Source organism: Aptenodytes forsteri, unplaced genomic scaffold (genome assembly GCF_000699145.1).
Source record: "Aptenodytes forsteri isolate BGI_AS27 unplaced genomic scaffold, ASM69914v1 Scaffold15, whole genome shotgun sequence".
NCBI lineage: Eukaryota > Metazoa > Chordata > Aves > Sphenisciformes > Spheniscidae > Aptenodytes > Aptenodytes forsteri.
This window is the reverse complement of record NW_008795129.1, coordinates 9,003,949-9,024,133: the sequence shown is the minus strand read 5'-3', so window position 1 is coordinate 9,024,133 and position 20,185 is coordinate 9,003,949. Positions and strand designations below refer to the sequence as shown.

The following is a 20,185-nucleotide window of genomic DNA, read 5'->3' as shown; positions in this document are numbered from 1 at the left end:
GACACAAACCAACATACAGGTGAATTCCTGCTTTCCAGCAGGAAGAATTTTTTCTGCTACAGTTACTGAAACATACCAGAACCATGAATTTGAAGAAAAAGCTATCACAAATGGATTTATGACAAAGTCTGATATCCTAAATTAGCGTAAGAACCCAAACTGTTCAACAGTCAGCATGGGCGATTGTTTTCAGTGTAGCATCTGCCCTCGCTTACAAGTATCAACATTGTACAGTTACAGCTATTGACAATAAAACTTCTCACGACATAGAAATGAATATTAGAAGTTCCCAGATATCAAAATGGAGTAAACTGATTTTAATACGCGAAAATAGAATCTTTACAGCAGAAGAATATAAAGACCCTACAAAAAACAACTAATATTTAAAATAACTCTAAACTTCTAAACTGTGACTAAAAATGAAGAGGACTACACCCACCCCACCCCTGAGAATAGGTAACCATGTTTGCAGTAAGTTAAGTGAATGTTACCAGAAAATGAGATTTGCATTGGATAAAAAAAAAGAAATTGCAGCACTCTCTTTCATACAGAAATGTAAAGACAATATACAGTATATTCTCTTTTTAAGATGCTTTGGAAAATAATACTTCTACAGGAAATTTCAAAACACATTTTGGTATAAAATGATGGTTACTAAAAGCTTTTAACAGAACTTCAAAAGAGACTATTAAAATCTATCATAAAACTCATAGGAGGAGCTGAGTAAGAAATAACCATTTATCATAATACCACTATTTATCAAGTATTGTCAGCATTATAAAACACGTAATAAAAACAAACACTAAGGAAAAGCCATAATATCCAGCATTGCATTCTAATGAACACATGCACAATCCATTTCCACAGCTCACTACAGCAGAATTAGAGAATTATAACAAAATCTGTAAAGTTGAGATTCATTCAACAGAAAAGTTAATCTTTTTATATAGAAACCAGCAATAGTACTTTCAAGATTACCATGCAAGCAAGTCAAAATGTCAACTAGAATGCAACAATTGCACTGCACACATGTTCACAAGACACTGCAATCTTAAACAGGTCACTCAGTACCAATTAAAATACAGTTTTGCTTTGCCTTTAATTCATGAGATATATGCAAGGACAAAAACATTAACCATCTCGTTTAGAAATGCCGAAGTCAAATGTTTTCTCCAAGCTCAACAACTCCCAAGCTGTTTCATTTCCTCCTGCGTTTTTTTCTTACTTACAAGTATTGCATTCATTCCTGATGCAATGCCATAGATCAAACCTGAGAGGCGTGCTGCATATGTATACTCTTTTAAATGATCCTTCAATAACCTGATAAACAGGTATGTCATGTTGCAATGGAGAGGATCAGCATAAATGTAGCGACTAACAAAAAGAAAAACAAAAGAAATGCTTTGATACCTCAAGCAGTGACAAAGTAATGGATGAAGAAACATGACTGAAGAGTATGTATATGCAGCCTCATGATCAGTAGTTCTTGAACAGGAAAGCTGAAGTGTACCGTTTATTTAATAGCATGAAAAGGGGGTCTTCTGCCCCATCAGTCAGAAAGTTTTTAGTAGATATCTGACAAACTGAAATAAATATGTAAGCTTGGATTAGGGTTGCTTTTTTCTTTTTTTAAGTGGAGGAACAAATCTTACAACTAATTAATTTCATGAATGATATAAAAATAAAGAAGAAAATTTGCTTAATATGAATGGAAAGATTGTTGAAGACTTTGAACAAAATTCAACTCAACTTAAAATTCAAATTAAAGAAAGGATGGTTAATAACCAAGATCAAAAGGAGTAACAGCCTTAGACCCATTTTATAAATAAAAGTCCTTCCATCAAATCAATATAAAAATGTTGATGAGTGGAAGTAGTTTTAAGGCTCTAAGCTGTTCCTTGATTTGGGTACTTACATACATCCCATAGATGGTATTTTGGAGATCATAGTTCAAGCCAGCTAGTTCTGCTGCATATGCATACTCGTTGAGGGAGTCTTTGAGTAGTTCAAGGTACAAATAGGCCATGTTACAATGCAAGGGATCCACGTAAGCAAATGGGCTGGAAGAAAATGTTGAAAGTAAAATATGCAGTTTAAAATTATTTCTCAGTTTCTTTTGGCCTTTTAAGTCTGATCTGAAGGAAACAATATTTACTGTGAGTATGCTGATGGATCCCATTATGAAGGATTGCTATTTTGAAGCCAAATATGAACATACCTGAAAATAATTATTTAGCTTGCTTATGGTTTGAGCGATGCCTAAATATATTGAAGACTCCAGAGATATTCTCTTATTTGCACTCATAAATCAAGACATGTTATATTTACTTTGCTGCACAGTCAGAATTCACCAGGAGTAAAATAAACTAAATACGCCCTGAATAACCAACATAATTTAATAGACTGAAATGGAAGCCCACGTACTGGACATTAATTTAATTAATACTTCTACACTATCAGAAAACAAAGTAGTTTCTATTAAAAAAATTAAGTGATTAGCAATTTGTGGTATGAAAAATATGCAGTACATGCTAAGTTCAGCTCAGAAAAGAAGTCTGGCATACCCATTTTCATACCACCGTAATTTTTTGTTATCTTTTTAATGGCAACAACTATACAAGCTCTACTGTTGTATTAGAAGCATCTGATCCCATACAATACTGTCGCAAATTTCTCAAAAAGAGAAATGCAACTCGGACTCAAGCCATGTTTCAACTGCGCTAATTGTTAACTATCTGCGTGTTTTAAACATTTGCAAAGTCAAGACAAGTTATTTGTACTACAATTGAATATTTATTTCCAAAGTTTCTGAAGTGCATGTAAATTCATTATCAATTTCACAGAAATAATCAGCAGTATTAAAACAATTTGCTGTCAGGATATGGCTTACAATTCAAAACCATGCTATTTGCATTTATTTTCCCTAAGCAGTCACTAATGGTCATATTCAGAGACACACTATTATATATTTTTACGCCTTTATAGCATAGTATTTCATGGTGTACACCAACATTAATGTAGTAAAACAAAGATCACATCACCACAACACACATGCTGATAACTTTAAAAGAGCCTACTATATTCTGAAATCTTAGCCTAGGATATGTTTTTTTACTACCACTGGGTTAATTATTCTGGGCTTGGACTTGTGTAACTTAAGCAAACAGGTCAGTTTAAAAAAAAAACAAAAACAAAAACAAACGACTGCTATTTGCATTTCTCCCTACAATGAGAATTTCCCAAAACCAAGCAATTTCAATATGCCCAATGATGCAAAGCCAATTAATATTGAATTTTTTAATTAAGACTGAATTCAAAGCAATATGTAGGTCAATCCTATGTTATCATAAACCTTCCTCCAAACTCGTTATATTCTTTTCCATTTTGATACTAGAATAGAGACTTAATCAGTCTGAGCGATTACTATGTCCGCATCAGTTATAACTTCTGTATACTCATTTAGCTGGCAAAGGCCAACAGGGAGTTTTGAAAATAACGAAGACTACTAAATCATTAATCCTCAAGTGAAAAACAACAGAAAACAATTATTGTAACACTGTTCTGGGAGTTGCCTTCTATTACTGACAACTTTGTAAATAAATGCTTATTTCTAGTTTACCTTTTTTTGACTAGACTTGAGGAAGCAGAACAACTCAATCACTGATAGCGTATTTGAAAAATCTTAAAGTCTAGTCTTTTCCCCTTTCAAACAAGAGCTGTAAGTGACGTAGCTGGAATCAACACTGAAGTGTTGATCCTGGGTTATCTTTGCGCAACTCAAGTTGCTTTAAGTATTTCTTAAACTGGAAGGTAGCAAGTATCCAATTACAATGCTAATTACTTTTATTTTTAACATCCATCTCTCTAAACCTTGGGAAACTTTAAGTGCAGAGTTTATAACTACCTTTAGAAAGTTTCCAAAATAACAGCACATTACATTGTTATTTTGCTTCCTTTTAAAAAAGGATACTTGTTGAGCTCTTCAGTCATAATTCATACAAAAGCAAAAGCTTATCATTATCCTTTAGGCTGGATGATAAGTCCCATGTCAGAGGTTTTTACAGTGGTGTTTCTTTAATGCAAGACTTGGGCCATGTAAGGATTTTCAGTTTTGGAACAAGGTAACTTCAAGACATTCATATACTCAGATCGTTCCTACTGGATTTGTACGTTTGAGGCAGAAACCACCCTCATCAACTTCCTCTTAATTCATCTATGCAGCAGTTGCTGCTATAACATCTGGGTCAGGAATTCTTCCAATGATTTGTGATGATCAGGGCTGCAGGCAGAAGAAATCCTCCTAGTTTTTTCTACCTTACTGAAGCAGTCTGTAGTGTGAACTTAGACTCTTGTAATCTGCTACAAGGCAGCATAGCCATCATATTCTGATCTAGAATTGAGGCTAAAACTTTTTATGAAAACCCATGTTATTAAGATGGCTTTATTCACCAATTCACTTGGCCACAAGAGCTATGGGTAATTTCATCAAGACTCATGAATAAACACTATACATTTCATCATTTCCTCCAATGACCATCAGCATGACCAGTCTCAGAGAGATTCACTAAGAATTTTCTTAAGTATCAAAACCAGACAAACCTGCTTACAACTTCTTTTGGAGATGATGTACCCAATATTGCTAAAATCTCACATCCGTTCATATACAATTACCGTCTTATTTTTAAAGAAAAGGAAAGAATCCTCGCGCCCAACCCTAAGAAAAAAGCCAGCTTTCCACCTGTAACCATTCCTAGGAGGAAAGAGGCAAATCATTTCATTACATTAGTCAGCAAAGCTCAAGTACTCCTGGCTTTTTAAAAGGGCTCACAGAGATGGAAGTACAAATCTAGCTGGGAAAGACTATCACCACATATCTAGGTGAAGATGTCCCTGCTCATTGCAGGAGGGTTGGACTAAGTGACCTTTAAAGGTCACTTTCAACCCAAACCATTCTATGATTCTATGATATTAGGTGTATGTGTGCATACTTATACCTTTGTGTGCTCTACATAAAATCAATTATTATCTTTTAATCATTCACAAACTGGTCTAGAGATTGGATCACTCATAGGTCATTTGGAATTGATTAAAAAAACCCCCCACAACTGCATAACATAAACTCAGCGTCCATCAGTAAAATCCTATTTTGGATTTTGGCCAAACATAGCACAAGGGAAAGCCACCAGGTATGAACAAAGAAGGCAATGTATCGCAATTGTTGTTCTCTGAATAAGAGATGGGCAGTTACCATTTTGATCTTCCATTTCCTGACACATCGAAGTTGAAACAGTTGTAACATTTGCCCTGTGGTTTCAAAAAGCAAAAAGAAAGGAGATGCCCAGGCAACCTATTTTCCCCCAACTAGTACCAACACCAGCACCAAGATCTGACGCTCTCTGAAAAAACCCTCAGTCTAAAATTCTGCCAAGAAAAAGTGCTCACTCAAAACAAGGACTCAACAGTGCATCTATGAGCATCTATCAGAGCCAACATAATAGCCTTTCCAGCAATATCACTGAATCATTTAATTAGGCCAAAAGAGGAGAGTTCCTGAAATTATTTTCACTTTCAGTAGTCCAGCACATAAATAGCTGCACTCTAAAGACAGCAGTATTTTTTTTAATTCAAAAGTTAGAAATTATTATTTGAAAGGAACATTAAGAAGGTACATCATTGTCATGCTCACTTAAAAAAAAAAAGATAATTTTCCTGTGACGAAAATAATGCAAGACCAGAATTAACATTACAGCACTTTATCATGCATATTGAGGTGAGAATCACACATTCATTGATAACACAGACGGTGTTCTTCTAAAAAAAAAAACCCACAAAACAGTTGTTGGTGTCAGTTAAATAAAATCCCACAATTTTAAGCACTTATAATTTTATACTGGCTTGCATTATGCAAATTAAAACAGAATTTGAACCTAAACCCATTATCAGAACAGCATTTTTTAAAGAAAACACTATCTTAGAATAGTTGCGATTTAGTCATTAATTAAAAATAATACACACCCATTTTTAAAGAGGTATATTGCAGTATGTAGTAGGTCCTATTGATAGGCATATTTCAAGTATAGCAAATAAAACATACAAGAAAATTTGTTTTAAAAGTATTTTTAGATAAACTTTTCCTGTTAGTATAGATGGAGCACCTCAAACTGCTTGCTACTCAACTACCGCATAACTTGCATGAGCCTTCCTGCTATCCATATCTTATTGCATATTCCCAAGTAAGGACAAATGTTTTAAAGCCTCAATACATACAAGAAAGTTTTTGCCACAGCAGTGCAGATTCCCAACAAACAAGAAACTTTTGGAGAGCAATTTATGTGATACACTTAACATTGCATACCTGAAAAATTCAAAGTTGAGACAAGCTTTTGGCAAAAAAAATTTGTCATCTTGCTTGAACCATAGTTTGCTCATAGCAGTGTCCTGTGTCAAGAAAAGAGGTTTTGTTAAGTCACCTAACTTTTAACTGTAATACATTATGCTATTTTTAAAAAAAGTCTCTTCACCATTTCAAATCTCAGTTTAGTGTTGTCCCCTTAAATTCATATTCTTGCTATATACAATTGTGTATACACCCATCTATCCTTATTGAGACTCTCTTCTTACTGTATGTCACCTTAACAAGCAGTTAAATGGCTGCAGCATTGTGAATGAGCTTATGATCAAAATGGGAACTACTTTTCTAGAGCAGGAGTGATCAAAGACAAATATAAAGTTAGCTTCACAAAATTCCGTGTTAATGCTGGCATTAAAAGATGTGCCATTACGCAGCACTACAGCAGCATATAGTTACATGTTTTAGACTAAGAATATAATTGTGTATTTAATGCTTTTAGTAAAAAATTCACACATTATATGTTGTTTTAAAGTAACACTGGTAACAAAAACATATACACATTTAGAAAAAATAGTAAAACTAGTTGGAAATTAGTTAAAAGATCTGTCACCAAAATTTTTTAGAATAATCTCCTAGTACAGGAAAGAATCTAAACAACCTCCCCGATTGCTTTTTCTCCCAGAAAAGCTGTGAAATAGATATTCTCTCTCTGTTCCAACTTTAGTTAACTTTATCTCCCCAACACCTTTTCTTTAAATTGCTATATGTAAGAAGAGAGAACTTTTAAATGTAAAATTATTTCTCTTTCTCATATTTTTGAGCAGATGTTCTTTGCTTCTCAGGGATTTGGCGTGGTATTTTCCTCCTCCTTTTTGCATAAAAGAAAAAAGTCTCATCTCTTACAGCTACACCTTCCTCTACACAATATTCGACTCATACTAAAAAGCCAAATTACAGCTTCTCTCAGAGACAACAAAATTTTTATTCTACTACGCAGTTTAGAATACATCTTTTATCAGGGACAGAATGATAAACAGTAGAGTCTGTCTGTAGTACTGGAGACCTGATCCAACAGCTGGAGATCGGTAGAGTCTGTCTGTAGTACTGGAGACCTGGTCCAACAGCTGGAGATCACTAGCTGCAGTCCATAGTAGCCATTTGGCCCTCAGGTCAAAGCCCATATCCTAACTGCCCTCTTTCCTGAGGGTTTTTCAGGCGAGATGTGCCATTACAACAGAGGTGACCTAGTAACATGCTGCCAGTGAAAATGGCCATCCTGTTCCTGCACTTACATTCCCGTCCCTCCCTTTCTCCACAACACTGGTCCAGTCCATAGTAAGCTCACTTAGACATATAAAACAGCAGAAAAATTGCCTTTTTTGTACAGCTAATCTCTGCTTATTTAGTTCTTGCAATGTTTTGCTGTGGGGTCAGACAACTGCCAGGGGCCACAAAAGAAAAATGGCACAGACATACAGCTGAGGAGAAAACAAAAGAGATGCAGCCAAAATAGATAATGTCTATTTCATCAAGTACAGAAGATTAAAAACATTTTCCCTCAGAAAACATATTTTAAAGGGAAAGGAAAAACTAGAAGCAAATACATTTCTAAAGCAGTGATGCCTTAAAGCAAAGCTTTTGTGTGGATCGATTGCCTAGTTGCTACAGAGCCACTGAAGGACCACCAAATTCCTGTAGCAAATCAATTAGTGTTACTTAATAGAGCTGTAGTATGTGTCCCTGATGAAGTTTAGGTTTTCAGTTCAGCATGAACATTAACAGATGCTCAAAGTCCTCCTCTGTTAATAATACTGCTTCAAGTATATATCTAAAATGCTCTGTGAAGAACAAATGTTTTCCTGAAAGATGTCTTTGCACTAGACTTATCTTAATCTAGTGTGCAAAAAGTATTCCTGAATTGAGTATTCAAGCTGAGGCACAACATGTAATTGCAGAAGACATTTCCTATTTATCCTCCAACTAAGCCTAGAACAGAGATGAGCATTAGCAAAGACAACTATGCTTTAGTAGTGAGAAGTAAATTTTTAGTAAATTTTAGGTACTCAGAAAAACTGAGATTTGCTAAATGTATTGAGAACATTAAATGCTTCTTCCAGGAGACTGGAGAGTGATGTTTGTTTACGTGTTTACATCTCTCTCCCTTTTTCCATGCAATCACAAGCTTTTTCCATACACAGTTACAAAAGAATAGCTTTGTCTACACCCTCAACTTACTGAACACTGCTCAAAAACAAATGTAGGAGTACGTAGTCACCCTTCTGTTGAATAAACAGCTTTAATACTATTTCTATCAATTGTTAACACACTTCCAAAAGGACAAAGAGAGTTCAAGCTGTTTGTAGATTCATTTTCATAGGAAGAAAATTAGCCATAATCCAAAGTTTAGCAAGAATGAACTTTCTACTGTCTTTCTAGTTTTTTACTTTTCTGTTTATTATACGTCAGAATATGACATGATCTGTATTTTAAAAACACGTAGGAATTAACTGCTAACTTCCCAGAAGGTTAGCTAGCAAACAGAACAAATACAGATAGCTTACCTTGACAAGGGCAGGGTACTGTGTCGCATCTTTTTCCAATGGCAAAATCTCAAAGTCAGTAGGAATGAACTCATTCTTCATTGGAAGCTTGAATTTCCCGTTCAGGTCAGCATTTTGCCATTTCTAGATAAATAGGAGAAACAATGAGGCTAAGTAGAATTTCTGCTTAATTAATGGATATATACTTATTTATTTTATGCTGTAACAAAAGATTTTAAAATGTGTTCCACTAGCTTATGTGTAAATACTATTAAGATAACAGGGAAAGAGAGAAATATCTGGGAAACCAAGTTGGAGTAGGCTATCAGCAGGATGAAATGCTCCAAGGAGGAAGATAAAAAATAATTTTGAAAAGTTTACAGTAGAGTGGAAGGTGGTTCTACGCCTCTTTTCTGCTCCTGTGAACTCTAAATAAAGGTATTAAACTAAATACATAAACAAGAATTCTAATCAAGAACATAGGTATGGACAAGCTAAAGGAACTGAAGTGTTCTTATGCAATGTCTGTTCAAAGCATGCTGGGCAGGTCCAATTTAGCTCTAGGGTGTATTTTACAGCCATCTCTTCTTAAAGAATAGATCAATAACAAGTTTCAATAAGGATTTGCCCACCTCCTTTGTTTGGAGTCTTGATTTTTAGAAGCTCATTTAATTGGCAAAATATACTCATTTTCTAAGTTGCAAAAATCAATTTCAGAAACACAGTTACATATAGCAGTTGTAAAAAGATTCCTTTCTTAAGAACAGATTAGTTCATTAACATTTAATAGAGACTTTTAAGTTTTAAAAAGTTAATGCTTACATTTTTAAGTAGCCACTGCATATTATGGATCTTTTATAGCAAAAATGGTATAACATTCCCCATGCTTAACATGGTTTAAAAACATTAAAATGTATCTGTCCTATATAATAAATATTTGAAGTCTGAAGACTAACATAAGATCCTTACTTCTCATAATATTAAACAGATTCATTGTACAATTTTCATGCTATGTAAAGCAGCATATTTAAGTCCTCCCTTCAACTAAATGGAAAATTAGACAAAGAATTTACCACTGTCTTTCACTTGCAGATATTAGAATATATTAAAAGTTTTAACATGCCTTAATAACTTCATCAGAAATTGCTTCTTGCTTGTACTGTGTTCCATACCAGTCTTCTGTTCGATCAGTTTTTCCTTCAAAAGACTTGGAAACTATTGCAACTCTGAAAACAAAGAGACAAAGCACTTTGGCATGAATGTGTCTGAGAAAAGCCTCTGAGAAATTATTCAGAACACTATTTCTGTTCCATCACTAGAATGCATTTATTTCTGGAAATGGTCCCTGGACAATTACAGAGTACATCTGGATAGCAAATATACATATACTGAACTACACACTAAGGTTAACCATGAAATCAGGTTATCAGTGCCATTTAATTTTACTGTTTTTCTAAAGTGTTACAACCTAGAGTTACACACAATTATTGTTGCATGCAACTTCTATTTTTCAGACTTCATCCTTGTTCCAGAAAACACAGAAAGCAGTCCTTGACATCATCTACAAAATTAATGAAGTGACTACAACATTTTTCATACCACCTATATCAACATTCAAATATGCGAGAATACTGACTATAGAGATTTTATTCCAGACCTAGTGTTTTAGATTATGTTATTGCAGTTTCACTCTACATGCATAATCTGATAGTAAGAGTTTCTTCATTTTGTATCATTCTCATATTCTCATTTCAGATTGATACCTCTTTCTCCCTTTTTTTTTTGTTTTGGGTTTTTTGAGGGGAAGGAAAGAAAAGCAGGAAGATTGATGTATTTTACAGTCAATACAACAGAATTATACTCGATTAGAAACCTAAATGACAGAGTCTCTCAAGTTGGAAGGGACCCATAAGGATCATCGAGTTCAACTCCCTGCTTCTCGCAGGACTAGCTAAAACTAAACCATACAACTAAGAGCATCATCCAGACGCTCCTTGAACTAAAGAATACGCCTAAATAAGAGGAAATCCAGAATAAAGAAAATTACAAACTTATCAGTATTTTTTCAGTAGTCTTCGTAATAGGTATCAAGAAGACTTTAATTCTTTTTAACAACCTACAACAGAAAAGAGTATTCAATGGAAATAAGTAGCTAGCTTTAAGAGTAAATAGATGTTTATAAGAATTCTGAAATGGTCAGAAAAGGTAGCACAATTACCTCCTACATATATTTAACAATCCCTAGATGCTGAATAGCACAGTAACTAACTTTGTCAAATCTTGTGCAGATGGCTAAAATGCACATTAAAACACCAAAATATATGCAATGTAAGTGTTCTTTTTTTAATCCCAGTATCTTCAGACCAGGAACATTCTGTTGTGTATGTCTAATGTGCACGGCAAAGTGGGGTGTAAATCAAAACAGGCATATGGATGTGCCTCAAACTATAGTATTTTACTTTACAAATATGTTAGTGGAAAATACCCTTGGGATGAATTTTGCAATATATTGAAAATTTTAAATATGTGGACTATTAATATTGTAAATGCCTATGTCCTCATCCCTCCTTTTTCATCTAATGTTTACACATAAATGACTAAATGATCCAAGAAGGTTGAAGAAAACAGGATTCTGCTGTATTTAGTTCTAGATTCCCCTATTATGAAGATTTTCAATTTATTAATTTAATCTGTGCACTGCAGTTCAAGTAGCAGGAGAACAGTAGGGTAAATAGCTAGCATTAGATACATTTAAATAAATGACAGGTACATCTCAGTCACATGGGACTGTAAATTCGTCTAGCAATAGACTCAAAAATTGAAGCAGGACTTGCACCACAGACTGTCTAGTTTTGATACAGTATTTTAAATCATACACACTAAAGAGGGGCAATCAAATCTCACGTTTCAGGGATGCAGATTGTAGGGTAAATAGCTAGCATTAGATACATTTAAATAAATGACAGGTACATCTCAGTCACATGGGACTGTAAATTCGTCTAGCAATAGACTCAAAAATTGAAGCAGGACTTGCACCACAGACTGTCTAGTTTTGATACAGTATTTTAAATCATACACACTAAAGAGGGGCAATCAAATCTCACGTTTCAGGGATGCAGATTTCCTCTGGGTTGAGGAAGGGAGAAATTTTTACTCCCCACCCTTGAAAGAACCACATGATTAGCATGCACACACACATGCAGAAAACAACCCCTGCTCCTCTGCAAAAGTTATGCAATATCCAAACCAGAACAAGAATATTCCTCTTTAAGAGATACATTATTTCATCTCTCATTGCAAATGGCAACAGAAATGGTTAACATTTTTATTGTTACTTCATATAAAATGGTTTCATATCTGTTTGCATGTTACATCTATTTCATTTTTTATACAAAAGAAACAATACTAAGTAAATAGTCAGCAAAGAACTAAGCACTTTAACCCTAGAGAATATTTGTTCTTGCAACACAGCAGACGCTAGCAGACACTAGCTCAGTCAACAAGGTGAAATCTATTAGAGAGATTGTTGTTTATGTTAAATGAGACATAGAAATATTCTGTTATGTTTTGCATTTTAACTTGGACAGCTGGTGAGCAAAAGCTCTATCATGTACAGATGAAGTTGCTAAGAGACTATAAAAACCATAAAGTCTATTAGTATTTCAGAGCAACCTACCAGGCCTTTCCATCCATTAAATAAAAAGTAAAAACTGAAAAAGAAAAAAAGAAGAGCCTTAAGCCAAATAAAGTAAAAACTGAAAAAGAAAAAAAGAAGTCTTAAGCTAAAAGATTATCCTGATAAAATTCCCATAATCATGGGGTTTGAGCAGCAAGACAAAGGCGTTTTATACTGTAATACACAGATGTCTGTTATTCGACATTCCCTCCTTCTACCCTTCTCCAACATAACGATGCTTAAGCAGTAGTGACAATCCAAGCACCCAAACAATTGCTGTAGGAGCATACTAAAATTAAACAGCTAAAAAGAATTCTGTCTGCTCAACATACAGAAAATGAAATTGTGGAAATCAGCATTGCAATTCTTCAAGCAGTTCTGCTTCAAGGGATCCGCCTGCCCTCCCTATACCCCAAATCACTACTGGAATGATTACTTACCTTTTGAGCTCTCAGAAGAGAGCTCAACCACATGAAATAAACCAAAAGGCACTCCATCTGCCTGAGACTTACATACTAAACCAAGATACAAGCGCCAACAGCAATGAACACCAGGACAGGAGAAGAGGGGAAAATAAGCACCACAGGTAGAAATACAATGCTATGCAGTTATTTAGATGTATCATGATGCATCTTTAAAGTTACCAATTATGTAATGTTACTTTTGCTTTTCATTTCTGTGTTGTGCTGTATAGCACTATGAACATCTACATGCTTTAAGACGGCATTGAAATGCACTGGAAAAGCAAGACAGGCAATCAGGCAGTCTTTAATAGGACCTGCTTATAACATATTTAAACTCAACCAGTCCAATTAGGCTTCCGAGCCATTCATGAACATGAAACACAGCTGAAACCATAAATGCAATTTACTTCTATATGTACATTTTCGTACATGCAAACTGTTGTAGTCCTCAGTTATGGTCAATTTTCAAAAACAAGCACAATTTCTATAACGTGATACATATTTACTAGATACCATCTTGTTTTTCGCTCTCCTGAAATCTAAAATGAAGCTACAAGTGACAGATCCACAGAAGAGTATTACTTGGGAAGAGCATGTGTGCTTTAAAATGAATGTACTTCCAGGAAAGATTATCAATTATTATATTCCAGATTTACATAACAAAACTCAACCTTCTAAGGGCGAAAAAAGTAATAGACTTTGAGACCACAGTATTTGTAGTATTAGTAACAGACACGTCAAAGCAAATTTGTTGGGGGAAAAAAAAAATTTATACTTAAGAAAGAAACAATTGCTTTTTTTAGGAACTAATTTAAACTTTGTCTTCCAAATTATAATATTGTCAGACAATGGAAAAAATTACAGGTATCTTATTCAAATGCATAAAATAGCATGACTGAGACAGCAAAAGCCTAGATTTATTTATAACTTCCCCCAAAACCATCAGTAAAACTGATGCTAGGCAATATAGGCTATTCAAAGCCACTCCCACACAAATCTCATTAGAAAACAGAGGAAGAGGGGAAACTACATGCAGAGGTGCTGCTGGGGTGCAGCATTCTAATAATTCTGCAGAAGTATGAGTTATTTGTTAGGGTTCAATAAAACTAAGTCTCTACAAACACAATGGTTTGTGGGGGGAAACAGTGAACAAATTGTGATTTTCAAAATCTTTACTCAGATACAATGCAATTAAAAAATAAACACATACATTCCATATTTGTAACATGTTTATCATCAGCGATGAGCATCACCGACTGCATTGAAATAACTGTTTGCTCAGTATCTGTGAAATTCCAGCCCTTAGAAATTTCTGTATCAACATTCTTGGCAATCATTTTATTTTTCTTCCCTCTAGGTTAGTACTAGTGCTGCACCACTTCAGATATCAAGAGAGGAAAAAAGTCCATTTACTATCCAGGGGAAAATGTTTTTTAGTTGCTTAATCTGATGAGTCACTAGCTTCTTAAATTTTAATACGAGCATTTATTCTGCAGATGATGAGGGGAAAAAAAATTATATTGGAAATTATGGGAAAATTACATTTTTCAGCTAAGATTGTGACACGTGCCAAGTCTATTCCCTTACCTTCACAGATGGCTGGCAAAACCCAATGCAGTTTGAACAAGTAAAAAATGATACTTACATCTTAAAAAGGTTTCTCTCTTAGGGAAATTAAGCCACTAAACGCAACAAGTAGTGTACGAGGGTGGGAGGGGGGAGGAGAATATGAAAACTTCCTGTTATGGTTCAGTCAAATAGAAGCACATATGGATACTTGCTACCATCTGTGAGTATGGATATTTTTCCATACTTTTTAAAAACACAGTTTGTTAAGAAAATAACAGTCGAAAAGCTAGACTTTTTAAAAAGACATTGAACAGTAGTCTCTAACCGTGAACACAGCTACCCCAATATAGACACAACGAGAAAAGTCCTTAGTGCAGGTGAATTCCAATAGGGTTATGAAAAGGAAATTATAAATAAAACCACGATACAAAGGAAAAATTCAAATCAATGGAAACTAAACCATTGCAAGACACAATGCCCAAGATTACATGGAGACCCACATACACAGAAATTACTAGATGACCATCCCTCTCTGATCACAAGCTTTCTTGATTCAGTCACCATGCCATCATCACTCTTCCATTATGAAAACTTTTGAGACCTTCCTGTACAGAAAAGCATACCTATTCTATCAAATTTATTTCAAAAACACCCCCAGCACTGTGCCTCTCCAGTCTAAATGCACTAGACTTTGCTACTTGAAAAGTCACATACACAGCATTCAAAACAGGCTGAATTTGAAAAGCTGAGATGAAACGACTATGTCCATTATCTGAAGGATTAATGCTTTCCAGTTGCTTCAAATACTAAAGCTGATCATCTTCAGTTGGTATTTGCTCTAGATGTGTTCCATCTTGAAGAAAAAAAAAAAAAATCCTTTTTTTTAAATTTAAAATTAATCCACAATTACCAAGCGTAGAGAACATTCCCATCTCCAGCAGGTCACTTTGTCAAATGTGAGAAGACTGATGCAACCCTACAAAATTACTATAAATAAAAAGATACATATAATAGTAAACAATTATTTTCCTTGGTTACTAATGTTTCAAATAAGTTATGGCTAAATTCCATGGCTTTTTAGAAGTACTTTTTCCTCTCTCTAATAAGATTCTTGCTCATCTTGCTGTTTTCTTGCCTTTTTTTTCTAATTGAGGACAAAGAAGAATGCAGAACTGCAACTGTAAGTACAAATATGGGCTTATATTAACTAAAATAAAACAACATTGTGAAACAGCTATGTTTACTACATATTTGAAAAAAGCACACCATGTAAGATTCTGAATTCTTCTAAAAATTGTTACCACTATTCCCATGCTTCTGACCACATTCTATAGACTTGAATTTTCTCCTTCTACCTGCATTCTCTACACTTTCCTTTCTCACACTAATAACTTTTGAACAAGTTAATTATGGCTATTTTATGCTGAAGTACGGTCAACAGGAAGGGAGTGTCAAAAGGCTGTAATAGCCAGCAACAGGACTAACACAGAAAGCTGATGAGTGGTCTGTGGCATCCAGCAGCATCTGATAAGCTTAAAGAGTCTATGAATGTATTTACATATATTAATTTCCTCTAGCAATTTTTGAAAATTTAAGTAAGCAGATGCTTTGGAAGTTCTCTGGCTAATAACAAAGACCAATTTAAATTACGAAAGGTATTCTTCCCTAAGACAATACTGTTTTCTTGCAATGTTAAGAGCCACATTTTAAAGCTATGTGAAGCTATAATAACATCAGATCTGACTAAGCACCTGTAGCTTGTTTACTAAATCAGTATAAAAAAAATGGTTTACTTATTGCTTGTAAACAAATCTAAAACCAGTTCAAAGTTCAAATCCATGTGGAATTTGGTTAAGCTTTCTTCAGAGAAGAAGTAATTATACATTCTCCCTTTTAATTACTAAAAAGTCTTTACGTTAAAGGTAAGCTCTTGTATCAAATTTCCAAGAAGTTGAGCAGTAGATCAACATGAAAATACATTCAAAATAGAAGTATTTAATACAACAGGAAAGAGAACCTGGAAATTTTTTTTTAAGTATTGTTTGTTCAAAATCTGATCTCTCAAAATATTCAAGCTTCAGCTGCAGTATCCCACACACATTACACATAGATGCACACCCACACACAAAGATATAGGCCCTGCTTTAAAGGGCATTAATTACTATGGCAACTACTGTCACTGACATAGGCAGCTCCATTTATTTTATCATTACTCGTATACCCCTAGAAACACCAGAACCCCCGACTTTTGCAAATACAGTTAATAATCCAATTTTATCCTACTTTATCCAATAATTATTTGAAATATACTGTCTTCTGAAAATAAAGTAACATGCATCTTAAACTAAATGAATATACGAGACAGATTTTGTCATACAAACAAACATAGTAAAGATTCGTGCCCCAACTTTTAAGTAATTCACAGTAATTTCAGAAGGCTGAAATATATAAACTCTAGGAATATATGAATGCATGCCTCGCTGTCCTTCTATATCTAACACTGTCTGAAAATTTCAGTGTGGAACACATTCAGAAACAGACCCCCCTAAAAAATCATTGTTTTTTGTATCATCTACCTGGCTTCCAAAACACTGATAAACAGCTGTTCAAACACAGTAAGACTGATACACAGAATCACAAGCAAGAGCTTGGTTTTGTGTTTTCATACATTTTAATAACATCTCTACACCACTAATTTAATATTACAATTTATTACAATATAAACAGAAGATTTATTAAGATAACCAAATTGGGGGAAAAAAAAAATCAGGCTCCAAAGTGCTAGTATAACTGTTGCCCATGCAACCTTCTAGTAATTAGATTGTACATTATACATACATACAAATATACACACACAAATTTACATACTGTCCTACTGAACCTCTGCCCTGTTCGGTGCACAGAACAATTAAGAAACAGTTTTTCAATATTTTACATTTTTTGCTCAATGTATGACCTGACTTCTTCTCTTACCAATATTCACCTCTTTCTCTAAATAAATAGAATTACTAAAATGTTCCTTCCACAGCACTCAGTGTTACAGGAACTGATTTCGTATTTTAAAATATCCCAGCAGACATTATTTTCATAGATAGGAAGCCAAGGCATACAGAGATCCACAAAGTTACACAGTCCCCATTCATTTTAGATGCTCATTTTAACACTTTTTCAAAAATTCTTTGCATTGTATGGTACCTCACAGATTAAAAGCAAAGCTTCTGTTGAGTTGTTTGTGGATTCAGGCGCTCAGCAATCCCTCTAGTCAGGCCTTAAGATCTTAGGCATACTCAAGAAAATAAAAATGAATGAGTAATTACTGGCTTGCTGTGAAAAGTTTGTTTTAGGAGCTTGTCTCGTGCCATTTAGGAAGCTTGCGACAAAGCAAAGGAGGAGTTCAGTTCTCCTGAGCAGCATTAAAGTCTTAACCTTGAATCTGTACTTTTCTCTTTCTGCAGATTTCTGTTACTTTCATTACACACCTTCCAACTACATTGGTAGGTCAGGCAGAGCAATACATGGTACTGGCATCTTATCATGTAATTCCAAAACATTTCTATTCTGTAAGAACTGAAACAGAAGTTGTACAGGGAAAAAAAGGGAAAAAAGCATACATCTGCAGAAAGAAAAAACAAAATAGCAAGACTTGGTAGACTTCAGTTTCTTTGCCCTTTTTAGACTCTACTGCACTTAGTCTGCACAGGCTTTTCTGCTCAGTTCCTCCAAGCTTGGTCCCATCAGTTCTGCTGCTGTCCTACCTCAGGCTTCTTGTCTTGGACCTCTTCTCTTAGCCTCTTCCATTTGCCCTGTTTCCATGATTCAGGAGACCCAGTTGAATATCCTTGCTAAGCCTGACAGAATCTTTTCTTCTAGACTTGCTCTCTTATTCCACTCTGCCTACTAGTCCCAATTCCTATCCCCCTCTCATTTTTTTGTCCAATTTGCACTTAACCATCCCCAGCAGTTCCACTAGCCAGCCTTTCTACCCATCCTTGACTGAGATACCAGTTCCCCACAGCTACCAATATCCCCCCTTAAATTACCCCCATGATGTCCCTTGCCAGCTCTCTTGTCCCAGGCTCTTCCTCCCTTCGTTAACCGTTTGCCCAGCCCTTCCTTCTCCTCAATTAATACAGCCTTTTTTCACCTGCCCTCATTTTCTTCTCTACAGCTTCCAAATTCCTTCACACTTGTAACTCATCATCTCAGCAAAATATTATTTCCCTCATCCTGGTCACACTATTGTTCTTTAGGTATTCAAATAGACATTAGGTACCTTTGCTCTTTTGGCCTCCCTTTTCTACCCTGCTTGGGTGACAACAGAAGATCCTCAAAAGCACAGGAGAGAGAGGCTTCCCCTTTTCCTTTCAACATCTAGTCTGACCAGTTACTGAGCCCTGAAATTTGTACTGCAGCATGCACACTCTGCAAAGAAAGCACATGTGCAGTACAGTCACTCTCACAAAGAGATGCTCTGAAAGTCTGAGAGATTTTAGCAGCTAAAGACACAGCTATTCCTACCCACATAAACTGGTATTTTTCAGAGCATCTGCTAATCTGCATGAAGTTTCATAGCTCTCCGTAGGGAAAATAAAATATATACAGCAGATAAAAGCCATCCTCTTAACAGATTTCCAGACCTAGCTCCAAATTATGAACATTAGAGCATTCCATATAAAACGTCCCAAGAATTTAGTGAGGCAGGATAATTTTACTAGGCTTTTGCTCAGTGACAGTTGAGCTATACCGAGTAAGTATCTTCCTAAAAACTATTCCAGTCTGAGGAAGACATCCTGTATAGAAAGGACTGAAAGGACTTTTCTGTCTGAACAGGAAGAGTTGCATGCACTTAAGAGTGCTTATTTTCAATGGGGAGCAGAGACATTAACACACAGAACAACTAGGTCTTTTTCAGTGACATTTACTTTGGAGCTGTAAGAGACACCGAAGAATTTGTGTTTCCATTAGTGCATCTGCTTTCTTATAGTGTTTGGGTTAAAATAGAAGTTATTGCAGTTTAACTTACCGAACATTTTCTGGTCTTAATTTATCCAGTACCATCTCTATTAAATCAGGCCTGAATTCTTCAAGCAAATATTCAGCAGCTAATACTTCTTCTATAGGATAATACTAAAAAACAAAGCCCAGAAACATGTAAATGAATTAAACAAAGACTAAGCATGAAAAAACTACTGGTTTGTAAAGGAAATAAAAGTGTATACTTCTGGTCACTAAATCTGTATTACCTTGGTAATTTCAAATTAGAAGTGCACAGATGTCTTAAAATCTTTCTGTTAAAACTAAACAAGATGAAGTAGTACTCTAACTATGCATTCATATTTCTCCTATATTAGGTAATTTTATATACTGCATATTACCATTCTTTTCTCTTGAAATATTTTATGTCTCAATATAAAAAGTCACCCACCTTTAAATACTGTCTTGAAGTAACTAAAGTAAAAATAACATGGTAAATTGTGACCCCTGGAGGATATTTTTAAAGATAAAAGAACACCAAGTACTCGCTAGAGTGCATTTGGGAAAAACAAAACATAACTAAGCAAACACACCCACCCGCCAATCCCCC

The 20,185-nt window shown here is 35.0% G+C and overlaps 1 protein-coding gene across 1 annotated transcript in view; it reads right to left on the bottom strand.

Moving 5' to 3' along the window:
* The window catches only part of IDE (insulin degrading enzyme), a 58,006-nt gene that overhangs the window by 21,891 nt on the left and 15,930 nt on the right, over positions 1-20,185 (bottom strand). The window contains 5 exon segments of the mRNA XM_019471728.1: positions 1,230-1,374; positions 6,356-6,438; positions 8,914-9,036; positions 10,016-10,118; positions 19,625-19,728. Coding sequence (XP_019327273.1) covers positions 1,230-1,374; positions 6,356-6,438; positions 8,914-9,036; positions 10,016-10,118; positions 19,625-19,728 — 558 coding nt within the window.